The 18,299-nt window shown below is 53.1% G+C and overlaps 1 protein-coding gene across 2 annotated transcripts in view; it reads left to right on the plus strand.

Moving 5' to 3' along the window:
- The window catches only part of LOC115658449 (mitochondrial import inner membrane translocase subunit TIM16-like), a 204,141-nt gene that overhangs the window by 11,541 nt on the left and 174,301 nt on the right, over positions 1 to 18,299 (plus strand). For both annotated transcript variants that reach the window (XM_030577381.1, XM_030577383.1), the window contains exons 2-6: positions 4,354 to 4,450; positions 5,886 to 5,960; positions 7,389 to 7,459; positions 8,250 to 8,433; positions 9,358 to 9,434. In XM_030577381.1, the coding sequence (XP_030433241.1) occupies positions 4,354 to 4,450; positions 5,886 to 5,960; positions 7,389 to 7,459; positions 8,250 to 8,433; positions 9,358 to 9,434 (504 nt within the window). The remainder of the gene's footprint in view (positions 1 to 4,353; positions 4,451 to 5,885; positions 5,961 to 7,388; positions 7,460 to 8,249; positions 8,434 to 9,357; positions 9,435 to 18,299) is intronic.

Here is an 18,299-nt window from a genome sequence, read left to right on the forward strand (position 1 = left end):
ATGGGTTTCTTCTGCTATTGTAAAAAGAACAGGAGTACTTGTAGCACCTTAGAGACTTACAAATTGATTTGAGCATAAGCTTTCGTGGGCAAAAACCCACTTCATCGGATGCATGAGGTGGAAAATACAGTAGGAAGATAACATGAAACAGTATTACCATACACACTCTAAGGAGAGTGATCAGTTAAGGTGAGCTATTACTAGCAGGGGAGAGAAACTTTTTGTAGTGGTAATCAAAACGGCCCATTTCCAGCAGTTGACAAGAAGATGTGAGGAACCCTAGAGGGGGGAAATAAACATGGGGAAATTGTACTTTCTGTAATGTCCCATCCACTCCTAGTCTTTATTCAAGCCTAATTTCATGGTGTCCAATTTGCAAATTAATTCCAATTCAGAAGTCTCTTGTTGGAGTCTGTTTTTGAAGTTTTTTTTTTGTTGTAATATTGCGACTTTTAGGTCTGTAATTGAGTGATGAGGGAGAGTGAAGTGTTTTCCAACTGGTTTTTGAATGTTATAACTATTTGTGTAATTTATTCACTTGGGTGTCTCTGAAATTCCTCACAATCTCCTCTAGTCCTGGCTAATCTAAATCATGGTCATCCTGCAAATGTTGATACCTCACTGTTCACTCCCTTTTCCAGCTCCAACAATATTTTTCATGTTGAGAATGATATTCCCAAGTCATAACCTTTGTCCCTCTTAGCCAAAACGGGATCAGATCCCAGGTAGGAGCATTTTTTCATCTTGTCACTCAAAGGTGAGGATTAGCATTTAAATATAACTGGCCTTTTAAGTGCAGATGACTAAAATTGCCAGCCTGTCCCTAGGACAGCATGATGAAGAGCTGGAAAGTGCTTTTATGTGTTAAATTCCTTCCTTCTCTCAGTATCTGTTCCCCTTCCCATGCTAGCCAGCGGCCTCCTAATCTAGCACTCCGCTGACAGCACCAGCTCTAACTGCAGTAATGTAACTAGGGCCCAAATCAGAACCTCTTGGTTTGAATGAAAAGGGATTGACAAAATCTAATATGACTAGAAATATTTTAAGATGACTTTTGACTGTGAACCTTCTCCAGATCCTAGTGTCGCATGAGCACCACGTCTGTCAGTGGCAGTGACCATCTTTGCCACTCAAGCTTAGGGATTTGCAAAGTAAAAAGTTGACACTGATTTTTGTGCATTGTTCTCATGTTTCCCTAGTAGCTCCAGTGACTGTAGTAACAGTCATTAGTGTGGGTGAGTGGGAGTCAGAATTCTGGGCTCTGTTCCAAGTTCTACCACATATTTGCTGCTTATATTTTGTCGAACTCCTAGATTGCAGGGCTGTGTTAACAAATTGTCTAAAATGGGCAGGGGCTACAGTGGTCTGAAATGATGGCAATTGTGGATCAATCAGAAAGAAAAGCAAACCTTGTAGCTCGCCAAGGCTATTGTCTCAGTAACTCTGGGCATGCACAAGCCAAGTTATGAAGCTGCCAGTAGCCGCTGAGTGGGTAGAAATCCTTTGCATTGGCAGTCATAAACTGTTAGTAACCTCTACTCTAGAGTTGGACTTAGCCCTTAGAATGTTGGTAGTTTTCAGCTTCTCATCCTGATGGCTACTTAAAAGCATGTGTGTTTGCCTCATCCGGAGCATTAATTTCCAGCTGAAACCGGACGTGGAAGTGCCCTACCAAGTTAGTGTCCAGCAACAAAAATAACTGCTAAGTGTTTTAGGATGATCTCAATTAAGTCCCTTTCCTCTGACCTGTCTCAGACAGGAATTGTGCCAAACAGAAGCAATCTACTGACATCAGTTCAAAACCAACACAACATTTTGTTGCTGAGCACCAAACTCTCCAAAGGGGTTTAAACCAGTACCTTAGAGTCTGCACTGATTGAGCTGCCTCGAACTGTTTAGAGTTTGGGAGTTCAAGGACTAGAAATTACATTGAGCCATAGTTCCAGACCTGCTATATTAGGCCTTGGACCAGTGCCACAAAAGCACTGCTAGTCCAAGGGTCCAGTGAAAGTTGACCTACCAGGGCTACAAATCAGGGCTATGTGCCATTAGAGATCACATCTTTTCAATGGTGTTTTGACAGATGATTCGTAGCCCTGGTAGTTCATGAGAACAGATTTACAGCAGGGCTCTCTGGTTCCCATTGTCCTTCTCTGTCCCTGTTTGGTTCTGCCCAGGGTTAGTGGGTGGCAGCTGTCTCCAATGGCTAGTGCTCGAAAACAACATGCTGCTATGCATGGAGCTACTCTAGGCCCCATTTCTTGCACGGTATTAACTATTAATCTGCAGCTCTCAGAAAGGGGCTACATCCTGGCGTTGGCCTGGGGATTAAAGAGGAACATGGTCAGAATAGTGCTGCCCATTTCTCACCTGTCGGTGTCCCTGCTAAATGCTCACTGTGTAAATTGCTGGTCGCACTAACCCTCTCCATGCTTGTCTCTGCCAAGGCCTCCTGCCCCAGAGAAAGCTGAGTTTCATGGTGCTGTTGTGGATGGTGAAAACACTTCACAATTTCTGCTAAAATTTTCTCGGGCATGTGCTTGAAAATCAGGGCAAGGACCAAGAGAGTCTGGGCCCTGAAGTTGGCCTTTGAGGAGGCTGGGTGTGAACTGAGGTGCTGCTGGGGGTGGCTTCACATGGGGGTGTGTGGAGGCTGTGGGGAGAGGGGGATTGTTCGGAGCATGGGTGCAGATGCTGGCCTGTGCTACAGTGATTAAGCTGGGCTTGGGGCTCGGAGGTGAGTGCTTAGTTCCAAGAAGACTGTGTCTTTCTAGACTAGAGGAAGCAATGGAGAGAGCATGAATCTCTCTTGTTTGTGGGATTTTGTCCATTGCCTGGTAATGAGGGTCCGCTCCAGGGAAGCTGCTTTGGCTCCCAGCTTCTTCAGACTGTTCCAGCTTGGAGCGATTGAGCACGGATGCACACGTTAAAAAGACCTAGTCCCAGTGGCCCACCCCTGGGTCATATTGAAGTTAGATTCCTGCTGTGGGCTGTGCTTTCAGGCCAGCCAGGAAGTGCAGCCAGTGCAGAGCGTGTTTCATAGGGTATGTCCGTGCTGCAAATAAAAGGTGTGTTCTTAATGCTTGAATTCCACCTCAGACTCCCTTACAGGTTTTTAACTCTGGCTTCTAACCCAATTAAAAGCCACCGGACTGTGTCCTTTCTGGCTTACAACAGCAGCTAAGCTAACCTGAGCTAAGGTCACACCTCTTGTTTGCAATGTAGGCAGAGCCCTTGGCAATGCTGATCCCAGAGCCCAGGTGCAGTCACTTACCAGGTGACATGTCAGGTTTTAGATTTGCCTGTACAAAGCTGCAAGTCTTCAGCGGACCCGGGCTGCTGGGGAGCAACTCTTGTGATGCCAGGACAGGTTTGGTCAGCTGAAGTTTGCTGTATCCTGGCCGGTAGCAGGGAGTTCAGTGAGGCATCCTTGGCTGTGAACTCAGATGTGTCTGCACACCACATGCACTCCCTTGTCAGGTAGTGCCTGGGCGGGGGCCCATCAAAGTGTGCTGTGAGACTCCTCTCCCATGAGGGTGTGGAGGGAGGAGGAGATGCTCATTCCTGGCCAGATGATGTGATTGTGTTTCTGCTCCTAGAGCCCTGGATAGGGGCTGTTTTGCATGAGTCATCAGGGCAGGATTCAAGGACTGGCGGCCTCTGGGGTAACTTAGTGCAGGCAGGCCCAGAGCAGGGCTGGCTTGCCAGGCGGGTGCTCCCCGATCTGAGCGAGAGGGGAAGGGTCTGGGAGTGGCAAATAACCACTGGACAGGATTCCTTGAGAGCCAGTCCTGGAATGACCTGTCTGTATCTCTGGGCTTGTGGGAGCAGGGGTGGAGGGGAGATAGGGAGTGAGCTGTGGAGTATTGGGGAATGGGGACCCCCACCGATCTCTCCTTGTCCTGACAGGGGAAGCCTTGTTTGGGGGGGGGGGAGGGAGCTGTTTGCTGTCTGCACCCCCAGTGACAGTCTGAGAATCCCCATGCTCTGCACTGCCGGCCTTGTCTGTGCCCCGGGGTGTGCCCAGGCAAGCCTGCTGGGAGCCCCCTGGGGCTGGCCGAGGAGGCTGGGCAGGGCGAGTAGCTGCTCCACAGAACTAGCCTGCAGTCTCAGAGGGAGCCCAGCACTGCTAGAAATAGAGCAAGGGAGAGGGATGCTGCAAGTAACCCCCTGGGGCAAGCAATGGCTTGGTGAGACAGGGGCACAGCTGTGTGATTGTGGGCAGATGAAGTGCTGTGTTTCTTCCTTGGATGCATGGGAGATCTGGCTCCATGGCTGCTTCTCTCCTCTTCCTTTTCCCCAGCCCACTCAGGACAGGTCTTTCCTAATACAGATTTCTCCTCTGGATTCCAGGCCTGGATCAGGGATGTCCGAGCCGGCTCCACCACCTCCTGCGGGAACCACATCAAGTCCAGCTGCCACTTGATAGCATTTAATGCTGACTCAGCAGGTAAGGAGCTGGGTGGGCTGCAGTGGAGCCTTGGCAGAAAAGGGTGACTCAGATCTGTGTGGAACACGGATAATGTGCCCATTAACCCTATAGTCATTGGGGCCCCATTGTGCTAGGTGCTGTGCAAACACACAACCAGGCCCTTCCCTGAAGAGTTTACTTTCTATTTAGACAAGACCGTGAGAAAGGAAACGTTATCCCCATTGGATAAGTGGGTAAACTGAGGCACAGAGGGGCAATGACATGCAGGGACTAGAACCCGAATCTCTTAACCCTCTAAAGGCTCCAGACCAGTTGTCCCCAACCTTTTTCATCTGGCAGGTGCCAGACGACTAGCCATGGAGAACCGTAGCAGCAGACGAGCATCTGCTGAAATGCCGCCAACAAGCGGTGTCATCCAGAGTCGTTGCTGCCGAATTTTGCCGGTGACGCCTCTGGGTGATGCTGTTTGTTGGCGGCAAGCAGCGTCATCCAGAGGCATCGCTGCTGAAATGCTGCCGAATTTTGGCGGATGCTTGTCCCCGAGCCAGTATGCGGGTGCACTTAGATGCCCTGGCGGGCGCCGTGTTAAGGACCCCTGTTCCAGACTAATAACTGGAGTAGTGAGTTAGAACAACCAACAGTATGGGGCACAATAGGTGAAAACGGAGGTAGGGAGGCTGGGTTACAACAAGACTATGTGATTACTTATCTTCCTTAAAGACATGAATATAACGAACCTCGGTGTTCAGGGCCCCTGCCTCATGGGAAAGATGGCTCTAGCAGCACAGCACCTCGTATGCCCTGCAGGGCATTGGTTTGGCACAATGTCTCCGGGAAGCATGGTAATACCATGTCCCCCAGCTAGTACCATGATACAAGTGTGGTGGTACCACATCCCCCAGGTCTGTGGTTGGCAGCTGCCCCATTCAGGTACTGGCCTGGCTTTGCTTGGTTCCTGGGATCCTCTGAGGTGTCTGGAGCAGGGGGTGACTGTGATCTCAGTCATTACTCGCCAATAATGGACCGTAACTGGAGTGTGCTATGTGAACCCTAGTGACCGTTATCTCCCCCAATAGCGCTCTGTGCTTCAGACCAGGCCAATACGAAGCCAGCAAACTCCCTTCGTGGTGTGCTCTGCTAATGACTGGTCCAGGCACTCTCCAGCAATGGCTGGGGAGGAGCTCACACGTGCTTGCCCTCAGCCCTTGTGGTGTCATCTGTGACTATGTGATACATTGTTTGTTTCATAACCCGAGTCTCCCTGTGAACATGCTGCGGGGATGGAACCCAACACCTGCAGGAGATGGGAGCTCCCAGCTGAGCTGGCAGCAGGCATGGCTTTGCTTTTGGATGGCGTATGCGGCATGTGGCACTCCTGGCAAGCAGAATGGTGTTCAGCAAGGGGCGGCCATGAGGGACTGGTGGGCAGCTCGTAACCTATGTTGTCTTTCAGGTGTGTTGGGCATTGTGCCGCTGGAGAGCCAGGATGGAGGGAAGAGGGCTGTGTCCCAGCTGTGCTGCCATTCAGGTGAGCTCGCCAGACCAAAACGTATCAAATAAGGGACCAGCACTAGTGGGCGGGAGCCAAGCAGTCTCAAAGGCCTCTCTGACACTGCCAGGAAGGGGCAGGTTTGTGAGGCACATTCCTATATGTTGAGCACAGGATTGAGAGCCACCAGATGTTTCACAGATCAGCCACTGGAAGGCAGAGAGTTTCTGTGATTAATGACCTGGTGCAGATTTGAACTGGTGACCTAGCAGTGAGTCTACCTTGCCTACTGCTAATCCATTAGCCATGGGCCACCTCCCATGTCCTGCATGAGGTTCTTATAGCCAAGCAATGGCTGGATCTCTGTCAGTGGCCCTTTGGAAAGGAGCTGGCACTTGTTGCCCACTATCCCAATCACTGAGATGCTAGGAAAGTGTGTGTAAGAGTACTTGACTGCTCAGTGGGATTGCAGGGCAGCGCCTGGGCAGCCTGCTGGCCTGTCTCAGCACAGACTGCCTGCTCCAACCAGAGAATTTTTCAGGGCATATGCAGCAGATAATTGGAGCCGGAGGAGTTGTGTGGTTTTTTAAAATGCTTTATGGGCCTGTATCTCATCGTTTTGTACGAATGGAAAAGTACGCAGTGACCTACTTTCTTGAGTGTGCCAGATGCAGCAGAGGGGCTGTTAATTACTGTGCCAGCCTCCCTCCCCCAGGTCCCTGCAGATGGAGTTACAAGGAGTTTCTTTCAGTGGCCCGCATGCCGAACCAGGGAATCACAAAGGGGTATTTTGTTACCAGCGGCGTCACTTGCTGAAGCAGGGCCTCACGCCGCAGTAGTGTGACCTGACAGAGCTGTGCATGATGGGAGCTCTTCTGGCTTCAGATGGGATGGCTGGATCTTTCACACAAAGTGCTTTCCTCCCAGCTGCTCCAGACATTTGAGTTGAGTAGCTGTCTCCCCTCCCCCTTCAGGGTTTTCAACAGTCTTCTGAGAAAACTGGGTTTTCTTATATGGAACCAATCGCCCACAACCTCTCTTGTCAGGCCTTTTTGAGCCGTCCCTAACAAAGCAGAAAGGGCACTGAGCCAGTTCTCCCCATCCCTTGGCAGGACACCTTGGACAGGCTGGTTAGCTTGTGGCTGCAGAAGGGAAAGGAAGTCGTCCCACAGCGGCTTAGCAAGGGCTGAAATAGAGCCACTCTGCTCTCCTGAGATGCCTAGCTCAGCAGTGGGGCTCCAGTGAGCATCTGATATTCCAGCAACTTGTGGAAATGGAACTGCTAAGCCAGTGGAGGTTTGTCCATTGCTGCCTGCCAGGAGCAGTGGGCTCTGGGAGAAGGCTGTAGCAAGGCTGTTGTAGGGCAGAGAGCGAGTGGGCCGTGGCTGCAGCAGACATGCCGTGGCCTAGGAGTCGAGAGCCAACGTAGTGTTGGAATGAACCTCTGCTCTCCTCTCTCCCCATCAGACGTGGTGACAGACTTTGACTTTTCTCCATTTGACGCGCTCCTGCTGGCAACAGGCTCCGCCGATGAAACTGTGAGTGTAAATCGAAATGGGGGCTGAGGGGTGTGTGTGCGGCAAACCCCCTGAGCAGGGTGGCCCCATGGCTCTGGGTCATCTCTGGGCTGTATCGTACAGAGAGCTGGCCCTGGCTTGTATGGCACCTTTCCTGGAGAGCTAAGGAGTGGGGCTGAGGGGCAGCCACAGGGCCGTGAGATGGGGATGTAAAATAGCTGTTCAGAGGAGGGTGCTTGGCCTTTGGGCTTCGAGAAGGATGAAAACACCTTCTCAGTTGTGGAGGGAGAGGCAGCTGCTGAAAGCCCAAGGAGATCAGTCAGCTGCAGGCTCAGTACCCCCCTCAGGGTCTGGGGCAGTGACAGGCTATGGGAACTGTGCCCTGCTGGCAACAAGCCAAGGTGTTCATAGCTGCTGCCTCTGGCGGGGAGGGTGGGCTCAAGGGGCAGCCGCACTTGTGAGGCAGGTGGGCTGTGTGTCTATTCTGTCCGTGCTGGGGAAGGAAGGGGAAAGGGCTGTGATTGCCTTGGATCTATAACCCCACGTGGCACCCAGGCTGCATACCCAGTTGGGTAGAACTGGGGACCCCACGGAGGCTCCAGTCACGCTGCCTGGCAGGGACAAAGCCCGGGAGGCGAAAGGCCAAGCAGTTGCCGCCAGCTTTTTAGGGTAGAGGAGCCCAGTTCAAACCGCACCTCTGCACATGGGTGCTGTGACAAATGGAGCCTTCTGAGTGCGTGGCATCTTCCTGGAGGATTTGGGCATGGGGGAGGGGTCTTGCCGGGGTTCACCCTACTGTCTTGGGCTGCAGGTGAAGTTGTGGCGCCTGTCTGAGAGCGGCCAGGACCTGCCCTCCTGCCCTGGAGTGACCCTGGGGCCGGCAGGGTACCAGGTGGAGACGCTCCAGTTCCACCCGACAGCGGACGGTGTACTGGTGAGCGGAGCTGGGAGAACGGCAAAGGTCTGGGATGTGGCCCAGCAGAAACCTCTGACAGGTAGGCTCGGCTGTAGCAGTCCTGCAGAGCATGTGCCTTGTCCTGGGTGCAGCCTTCTCCTGAGTGAATGCCGGAGCAAGTCTCTTGTCAGCTGCATTTACTCCAGGAACTCCTGCTACCTGCCTGGGGCTAAGCCCTGGGCCGGCTCTGTGTCCCCTTTGTGGATGTGGTGTCTCTGAATGACCTCAGTGCTGGTGAAAGCTACCACCTGAGCAGTGCTGCAGGGCATGGGAAGTGACTATCCTAGACACCCATCAGCATCTTAACCCTGTCCCAAAAGGGCCACCCTACAGGAAGTTCAGGCACCGTGGCCCACTTACTCCTTGGCCTCCCTGCTGAGACACCCGTCCAGAGCGTGTGGTGAGCAGTGGTGCGGGCACCTGCTTCCCTCACTCTGGGGTCTGTGTGAGATCAGCACATGTGTTATGCTGGCCACTGAACAGCCCCACCTGTTGGGATGGCGCTTGGGCACTCCTGGCCTCAGCTGGGTTTGAACTAGGCCCCTATGTGAAGGAGGCCTTTGTTACTGTCAGTCCCTTGAGTGGGCCATTTCTCCTGGTGCTCCCTGCCTCTGAATTAGACCAGGAGCCATTGGGGCTGGGACACAGCCCTTTGTGTGAAAATGAACCCAAATTCAGTCACCTGTTTCCAGGCAAAAATCCAGCGTTTGAAATGTTTGAAATGGAAGTCTTGGCTGGAGAAGAGACTAATGCCTGCAGTGGTGCAAACTGCAGCCACTGTTCTGAAGTGCTGCTGTGTGCTAAGTGTCTGGCCTGTGACATGGCCTGAGATGAGATTGTATATTTGTGGGGGAGGGGTTGAATCTCCCCCCTTTTGCCCTCCCCTAGTGGTGACTGACAGCTGTGCCTGGCTGGTAGCTTGTGCCTGGCAGGGATTGACTCCAGTTCTCGCTCACCTTCCCAGCACTGGAACCTCACGGCGACCTGATCCAGAGTGTGTCCTGGAAACAAGATGGCGCCCTCCTCGGCACCTCCTCTAAGGTGAGCGCAGTGGGTGCACCAGGTTGGGTGGGCTGGGAACCCCAAGTGCTATTTCCTGGGTAGATCTGGTGTGTGGTGTTTAGGGGTTGGGCTCTGGGGTATGATCGAGCCATCATGTGATGGGAGCATCTGAAGATCATTTCCCTCCCTCTGCTGTGCTAGGAGTGCTGCTGCCGGAGCCTGGCCTGCTACCTCTTCTCTCAAGCAGCCTGGGGCTGCACCCGCAGCACCTGTGGGCAGGCTTGTAGAACCAAGGCGTGAGTGTCGAGCAGTTTGTGCAGTAGATGCCCAGCGTGCTCTAGCCTCCCCTGCAGCAGAGCTAAGCCTGGACTAGCCACTTGTCTGCCAAGAGGTCCATGACACTGGTGCAGCAGGGGATGGGACTGGACAAGCTGCTGGAGGGGCTGAGCCTGGCAGAGGAGAGAGGAGCAGGAGGGGAAATGGCAAAATGCAAAGAGCTCTGGCATGTGCCATCCTTGGTCTTGTCCCTACTGAGCTAGCAGGCGCAGGCTGGAAAGGCCTGACCTCAGCTCTCGTTTGAACTGACCCTCGCCTACTCGCTGGCTCAAACCCCTCTCACCCCATGTGCTGGGGAAAGGAGTTCAGCTTTTACCAGAGAAAGGGGTCTGACAGAGGTGAGTCTGGGGCCTGATGCAAGGGGCGGAGTAAATCAGATACGTGGTGGCTGATTGACCTGGCGTGTGTGCTCCAGTTTGCTGCTTTCCAGTGATGACCTCCCACTCCAGTACTAGGGAAATGGCAGAGCTTTTGTCTAGAGAGCCACTCGCTTGGAAAGGCAGCAGGGAAATCGGCAAATGCCTCTTGCCATACATGCTCTTACCCCTGCAAAACCCCTTTCCTAGAGCCACAAGGCTAGCACCGTCAGTGTGCCACCTTCTGCTCCATGTGGTCCCCTCTCCTGGGTATTGCTAAGGTCTGCCATCAACATTTCTGCTTCCCTCCTCCAGTCTCAGGTTGAAAACACTTGATATGTTATGAACAATTGTGCTATCTCCCTGCAAAACAGAAAAAGCAGCTTAACCCATCACCTTCCTCATCCCCACTGATCGCCTCTCCTTGACAGCCTTTGCTGTTACCCATCCTCTTAGCTCATCATGTGAAATCACTTAACAGATTGGAGGCTGCAGTTCCCATGGCATTCATTGCCACAACTGGGCTGTTAATCCTGGTTCTCTGTTCAAAAAGCATCACCAGTTGGGTTCTGCCCCCTTAAATTCCTCCTGCAGTTTCAACTGGGTACAATAGTTACTTCCTATCCTTAGCTTTTATACAGTGTTGCTGTGTGCTATTCTGTTCCACCTTAGAGGCAGCTGCATTAAGAGATTCCTGTGAGGTGGGTAAGCTCTCTGGGATCCTGCATGAACACAGGATGCTGTTTTCCTACAGTTATGTAAATCCACTAGTCATGGAGTGGGAATTCAAGAGGCTGGCCTGCACTCCAGAGACCTGCTCAGTATCTGAACACATCCACTCCTAACAATGTGACTCTTTCCTAATAAGAGTATCTGGAGGGAAGAGTGTAAGGGGGGGGAATACCACTCTGCGGAGGCAGACCCCCCCAGTAAGCACCCAGAGCAATGCTTGATGTAGGGACCATCTCCTAGAGGAGTAATGGCTCTCTGAGTGGGACCTGCATTCTGGTTAATCTTCAGCAGAAAGCCTGCCAATGTCCCTGCAGGAGAGAGAGGAGGTTGAGTGGAGGGGAGGGCATGATATGTTCTGTAGTACTATATGTTGCCAGCAATGACTAGTGAAATGTGTGGGTGGGTGGCAAATGTGAGACCAGAGTGTGACCCTGGATTTGGTGGTGCTCCCTTGGCAGCATGTATTGCAGAAGTGGAGTACTCTGTGCAATGTTCTAATGCTATGCTGGCTCGCTTGCATGGGTACCAATATAACCTTCAGGCAGCATGTCTATGCCTAACAACTTCAATCATAGAGATTAAGGCCAGAAACAAGCTTTCCTGGGGATAATGCTCAGCATGTATAGAGAACTGCACCACAGTGTACAGTAAGCATTTCTCCAAGTTTCTTTCAAGTCTATGGTAATAGTAAACTTGATTCTTCCTTCTGTAAAATAGGAATGTAATATTAATGGAGTCACTAGATGGTGCTATTGCAGATTGTAGTTCTCTTCATCTGGCTGAATAAGAGTGAAATATTTTATTTACTAGATACAGTATTTTCAAGACACTGCCACTTATCAGGCGTAATCAATTATTAATGTCGTCATAATCGATAGTCATAAGGCCCTTCTTAACTTGCGGTATTGTGGAAATTGTGGATTCTGCAATATTAGGCTTCCACCACAATTTTGACAGCAGGAGCCCTGCCGTGCCCATCTGGGCGGCTGACAGCAGAAAATCGTGGGGAAGTAATAATGTACTTTAATAATAGATCTTGTTGTTTGTGGTAATACTTTTTTCTGCAATTTTCCATGGTTTTTCTGCAACTCAGCTGCAATTTTTTCACAATCATTCAAGTAGACTCTGTCATAAGTAGTCTGTCAGGCAGTGCTAAAGGATGGCCAGCAGGGGTCACCTAGGATTTTCCATGGTTCTTGATTTGCCTGGCTTCCAGCAGCAGAATTCATGCAATATTCTCTAATTGTTTACATCCATGTGTGGAATTAATTGTATTATGTGCGCCAATATGGAGGTGATGTGTGGTGAGGGTGGGACCGACGGGTTTGGCGTGTGGGAGGGGGCTCAGGGCTGGGGCAGAGGGTTGGGAGGGGAGAAGGGGGAATGCTCCAGCTGTGGATGTGAGTTTTTGGGGTTGGGCTGGGGATGAGGGGTTCAGGGTGCCAAAGGGGGCTCAGGGCTGGGGCAGAGAGTTAGGGTGCAGGGGGTGAGGGCTCTGGGGTAGGGCTGGGGATGAGGGGTGCCAGAGGGATCAGAGCTGGGGCAGAAGGTGGGGGGGGCGTGAGGGCTCCGGCTGGGGATGTGGGCTTCTGGGGTTGGGCTGGGGATGAGGGGTTCAGGCCTGGGGCAGAGGGTTGGGGTGCGGGGGCAGGGGTAGAGTGAAGGCTCTGTGGTGGGGTTGAGGATGAGGGGTGGTGGAATTAGGACTGGGACAGAGGGTTAGAGTACAGGGTGTGAGGGCTCTGGGGTGTGGCTGGGGATGAGGGGTTTGGAGTGTAGGCTGCCCCAGGGCTATGGCGAGGGGAGAGGACTACCCTCAGCCCTCTCACCATAGCAGCCTGAGGCCGGGGGAGAGACACCTCTCCCCATCCGTGCAGCCCTTGATATCTGTGTGGCCACGCAGTTTAGAGAACTTAGTTAGCAGGTATGTATAAAATGGTTTGAGATCCTGATGAACAAAACTCTCACGGGCTGCAAGTAGAACTTCTTGATCCATAATCAGAACCAACTGGATTCAAAGTAAATTCCTGCAACTTGTCCCTCTCTGATTGGACAATCATTCCTGCAGTTTCTGTACCCTATGATCTCTGAGTGTATGCATGATCCTTGGCATGGCTGGTGCTAGCGCTCCCTGGCTACCTGGACTTTGCAGGCATACTGCATTTTGTGCCTCCAGAAGAGGAAGTGAGGGAGTAATATTTCTGTTGATGCTGGCAAATCTGTCTGCAGCTGGGCTAATGACTTCTAGCTCTAGCTGCTGACTAGGGAAGGCAAAATTAGACATCCATGACAGCTTGCTGATAGCAGTCCAGGTAATCACATGCGATCGATGGGCTGTTTCCAGGGCTGTCTCTTACCTGTGTGGCTGCACTGGCGGGTGTCTCGTTCTTTGTCCCGTCCGTTCTGTTTGCCCACAGGATTGCAGACAGCATGGCTGAAGTGCATGTGAAGGCAATCCAGTGATTTTCAAGCTTTTGGTGTTCTTGTGACTTGTACTGGTCGATGCAGGTGTCTGACAGCCTTTGAGCCCTCTGAGCGCAGGGCTTCCATTGACCAGGCTGGAAGGGCTGATGCCACCTCTTGCCGTGGCAGAGATGACATGGCTTGGGGGATTATGGGCTCCTTGCCTTAGTAGGTGAGGATGGAGGCAAATACAACACTCCAGCAGCCAGGGTAAATCCTGGCCCTCTGCTGTCAAGGGGAGTTCTGCCATTAGCTTCAAAGGGCCAGGATTTCACCCAAGATCTAAGGCCCTAATCCCACAGGTCCCTGAAGACTGAGCTTTGTCACTGTCAATGCATGTGACAGGAACCATCAGACTCCTCCAAAGTTGTTGGATCTTTGCTGACCTCTGTCATGGGTGGCAAGCATAAGCTTTTCCTGGCCAAGTTGTGGGGCAGATTCCAGCAATGTGCATCACTCAAACTCTCTCCTCGCATCCCACTCTGTCTGGCTCCTCCAAACAGTCCTGGCCCCGCCAGAGCACTCCTGCTTTCTGTGGTAGATCCTTAGCCTTATTCCAGCAGTTCCCAGGTCCCGTTGGCGCTGTGCAAACACAGTGAGAGGCAATCCCTGCCCTGATGACACTGCCGGTGAAATGACCAGACCACTGGCTTCTGGGCAGGAGAAGACTGTAAGAACAAGCCCTGGCATGCTCAGCTCATGATACAGGAGTGCCATCAGCCTGAGCTGGGTTTTGCTGGGAGGTGATTAGCTAACCGGCTGGAGGATGGGAAAGGGGAGTGCACGGGACAGGTGGGGAGATGAGGAAGGACGTTGGCACCCCCAGCAGGGGGCAGAGAATGCCCAGTCAAAGCATCAGATGTGGTGATGGCGGCCAAAGATTCCTGCTGTGGCTGATCCTGCCCACTACTATGCTTGAGTGGCTTCTCCCTGCCTGTTCTCTTCCCCAGGGGCTTGTGGCGAGGGGTGGGGTCACTGGTGCCTGGTGCCCTGTGAGGACAGTGTGGGAGGGGTAACTGGGCTGGTCTCTCCTCATAGGTTGGCTGGCTTTGCTGGGCTGTTTCCACATTGTGCTTCCCCTGCTGAAATCCAATTACCCCTGATGCCTCTGCTGCTCATTGGAAGATGAAGGGGAGGACGGGCTAGGCTCCCGGTGGGTTCCACTGTTCCAGGTCTCCTTGCATTGGATGGGAGTGAGGGACAGGCCCACTCTGCCATGCCGTGAGGTGCCTGTGCAGTGCTCTAGTCAGTCTGCTCTAGTCAGTCAGCTGGGTGGAAGGGAACGGGCAATATTCAACCGGTCTGGGGCGGGCTTGAGTGATGGAGGCCGCTCTGGCTCTGAGCCCTCAGGCCCCATGCTGGTGAGGACTTGTTTCAAGGCAGTCGCTGTGATGCTTTTTGCCCTTTGTACCTGCTCATCTTACCAGCGAAGGAGTTGAAGGAGGGAGCCCTAGCCCTGTTAGGGTCCTGGGTGTCCTTGTGGATGCTTCCCATTCTCACCAGCATTAAAGGACCTGTTTTTGTCCCCTGAAACCTGGGCAGGCCTCTGCCTTCAGGAGGGGCAGACATCTGTTGAGTATTTAGTGGATGCCTGCGAAGGAATATGCTGCAGCTGCCCTTCCCCACTACCCAGCCTAGGCTGTCTTAGTCCCTGCCAGCCCTATAGATGCCAGCTTCCTCCCCCAGAGCTAGGTGGGCTCTGCAGGGCCACAGGAGTGAGCATGCCACAAACTCCCCATTAGCAGGTCTGATTACAAACACACCTGCGGCAGAGCTGGAGCATACGAAGGACTCCCAGCCTGCAATCTCCTCTTCGTAGTGGACCCCAGCATGAGACAACTGATCTGAGCAATGCTATGTAGAGCTGTGCCAGTGGGCATGAAGCAAAGAGTGATCGAGAGGAAATGGGTGACGGGGATGGATCGCTGGGTGATTACCTGTTCTGGTCATTCCATCTGGGGCACCTGGCACTGGCCACTGTCAGAAGACAGGACGCTGGGCTAGATGGACCTTCAGTCTGATCCAGTATGGCCACTCTTATGAGAGAGAGGGCAGAGTAACACATTGCCCATCTGTAGCACCTTCCCCCAAGGATCTCTAGCAGCACACGCACTAGGCACATACTTAATCCCAGCGTACTGCTCTGGGTGGGGGCCCAAAGGTAGAGCCAGTAACAAAGCCTTGACCAGAACCTAGCAATCCTGCATTCGGGGCAGCACCTCTCCCATATATTCAGCACCTAGCACAGTGGGCCTCCATTCACTAGCATAATAAGAGTCCATGTCTGCTAGCCCAGCTCAGTTCACCGGAGAGATCGAGACTTCCCTCCCAAAGAAACCTGCTACTTACTCCTGGCCATGGGTCCTAGGGACAGCAGAAGCAAACTTCGTCCCCAACTGAGGCAGGGGTGGGCGGGGCTCGACTGAGGGATGTGTTAGGGTTGCCAGCTTTCTGATCACACAAAACCAAACACCCCTGCCCCACCGCTGTCCTGCCCCTTCTCTGAGGCCCCACCTCCTACTCGCTCTATTCCCCCTCCCTCTGTCGCTCACTGTCCCCACCCTCACTCACTTTCATTGGGCTGAGACATGGGATTGGGCTGCGGGAGCGGGTGAGGACTCTGGGGTGGGGCCAGGGAGGAGGCTCTGGGGTGGGGCACGGAGGTGAGGGGTTTGGGGTGCAGAAGGGGGTGAGGGCTCTGGACTGGAGCAAGGGAGTGGGGGAGCTGGGGTGGGGCAGGGGATGAGGGGTTTTAGGGTACAAGAGGGGACTCCGGGCAGGGAGTTGGGGTGCCGAGCCCTCCGAGGAAGCAGCTGCCAGGTCCTTGAAGCCTCTAGGCACATGGGCAGCCAGGCAGATCTGCATGGTACATGCTGCCATCGTGCCCATGGATGCTGCCCCCCGCAGCTCCCATTGGTTGTGGCTCCCAGCTAATGGGAGCTGCGTAACCGGTGCTGGGCAGGCCTCGGGGCCGCAGGGACCTGGCGGTCAGTTCCAGGGGCAAAGGGGAGCCAGGGCAAGTAGGGAGCCTGCCTTAGCCCTGGGCCCCCACTGAGTTGCTGACTGGACTTTTAATGGCCTGGTCAGTGATGCTGACCAGAGCCACCAGGGCCCCTTTTTTACTGGGTGTTCTAGTCGAAAATCAGATGCCTGGCAACCCTAGCTGTGTTGAAAAGTCACCAGGCCCATTCTGGGTACTGAAGAAATGATGAATTGGGGGTGGGGTGTTTCAGAGCTGGCTGGCTTTGTGTTTTAGATGGGGCATCGCAGCGCACAGTTGGGAGAGGGAGAAGGTGGTGGTGTGAGACTGACGAGCGAGCACTAGATGGTGCTTGTGATACACGTACTGCTCTGGAAGGGCCGGCTGTGCAGCACTTTCCCTGCCTGTTTTGAGCACCCAGCTTAGGGCAGGTCTCTGGATTCTGCAAGGGCAGGCCTCCAACCTTCAGGGCACCCCAGTCTTGTCTGTGCTCAACTCTCCAACAGAGCCGGGGTGGGCAGACTGGCACTGCTAGGGTCCTGGCACTGTACCTCTTGTTCACACTCCTGTCCCTTCTAAAGTCCCACTATTGCTGGAGCTCCCCATCACTAGAGCACCCCGAGGAGTCTCTCCAGACCAGGCCTCTGGAGCTCTGTCCTTGCACTCCCGTCCTTCCATGCCCTTGTGGGAAGGCTGGAGCTGGGAGAAAGGCTCTGAGCCTTTGAACAGCTTGAATTGTAATCATTTCTCTCCACTGCAGGCTGCTTCCTTGTAGGGTCCCAACTTTGCTAATTCTCTGCTCAGCCAGCCCTTGGCTGGCTGGGGGCTCTGCTTGATGGGGGTGGAGGAAAGATGCCTTTCAGGCAGACATGCCAAACCCATGAAAAAAACAGATATTGGGCTTGTTTTTGGCTTAAATGGCTTGTGAGTTGCTTGTTGGCTAGTTTTTGGCTTGTGGCTTGTTACGTGTTCTTGTTTTTTATCAGCTCCCGGCAAGCAGGGGTAAGGACGGGGAGAGAGTCGGGGTGCACAGCAGACCCACCACAGTCCCAGACTGCACACTGGGGGGATCTAGTCATATAGAGTGTTGGGGTTCTTAGGGATTGGCTTGTTTTAGCCTTGTTTTGAAATGAGATTAGCTTGATTTTTGGCTCATCGTGAAAGTCTGGGTGCTTATTTATTGCATGAAGGTTGGCAACTGTGCTTTCAGGACTCCTTTATAAAGCATGTCTTCAAAGTTCCCACTCCTCAGAACTGAGCGGAGGCAGCCTTGCTGCCAGCTCAGCAAAGGAGGATAGACTTGTCCTGGATTTGTACAGCACCTAGCACCATGGAGTCCTGCAGTGTCCTGGGACTGCTAGAGTGATAGGCATAATCAACAAGCCAGTGGAGAGCAGTCAGTCCTGGCCTCCGACAGGGAGATGAGCTGAGCAGCATGGCTCCCTTCCCCCATCTCAAAGTGATTTAGGAACATGGATCATCTGCAAGGTGCTGTGCCAGCGGGATGCCCGAGAGGCAGGGGAAGCATGGTGTTGGGGGAGGTGACTGCAGTGAAGTCAGCTCTCAGTCCCACTTCCTTAGAATCAGGCCCCGCTGCAGTTTCCCTTGATCCAGGCATTTCTAGTCACACCTCATCTGGGAGCCTCTGCCAGGAGAAATGAGCCTACTAGCTGGGCCAGTCGGCACCTCTAATGCCCTTGTGGTGTACTCTGAACTGTTATTGATTCCACTGAGGGCTCCTCCCCAGCTGTTGGCCTTCACCATGGCTGCCTTCCTCGTCTCATGTTCCCCTGGACACAGAACCAGGGCACATGGGCAGACAAAACAGACCTCTGGATTCTCCCGGAGCAAGATAAGAAACAGCCCCAAAAGCATGAGAGAAGAGGAAGCAGCCCAGGGATGCAGAGTTTCTAGGGTGGAGATGGAGCAGAAATCACTGCTACTGTCCTTGTCTGCACCAGTGTCCTTGATCATCCTGGACTGTTGTCAGTGCAATGTTGATAAGGGGCTTGATCCCTGGGGCCCTGGCCTGCAAGA

This window comes from Gopherus evgoodei, chromosome 10 (assembly GCF_007399415.2).
Source record: "Gopherus evgoodei ecotype Sinaloan lineage chromosome 10, rGopEvg1_v1.p, whole genome shotgun sequence".
NCBI classification, from domain to species: domain Eukaryota; kingdom Metazoa; phylum Chordata; order Testudines; family Testudinidae; genus Gopherus; species Gopherus evgoodei.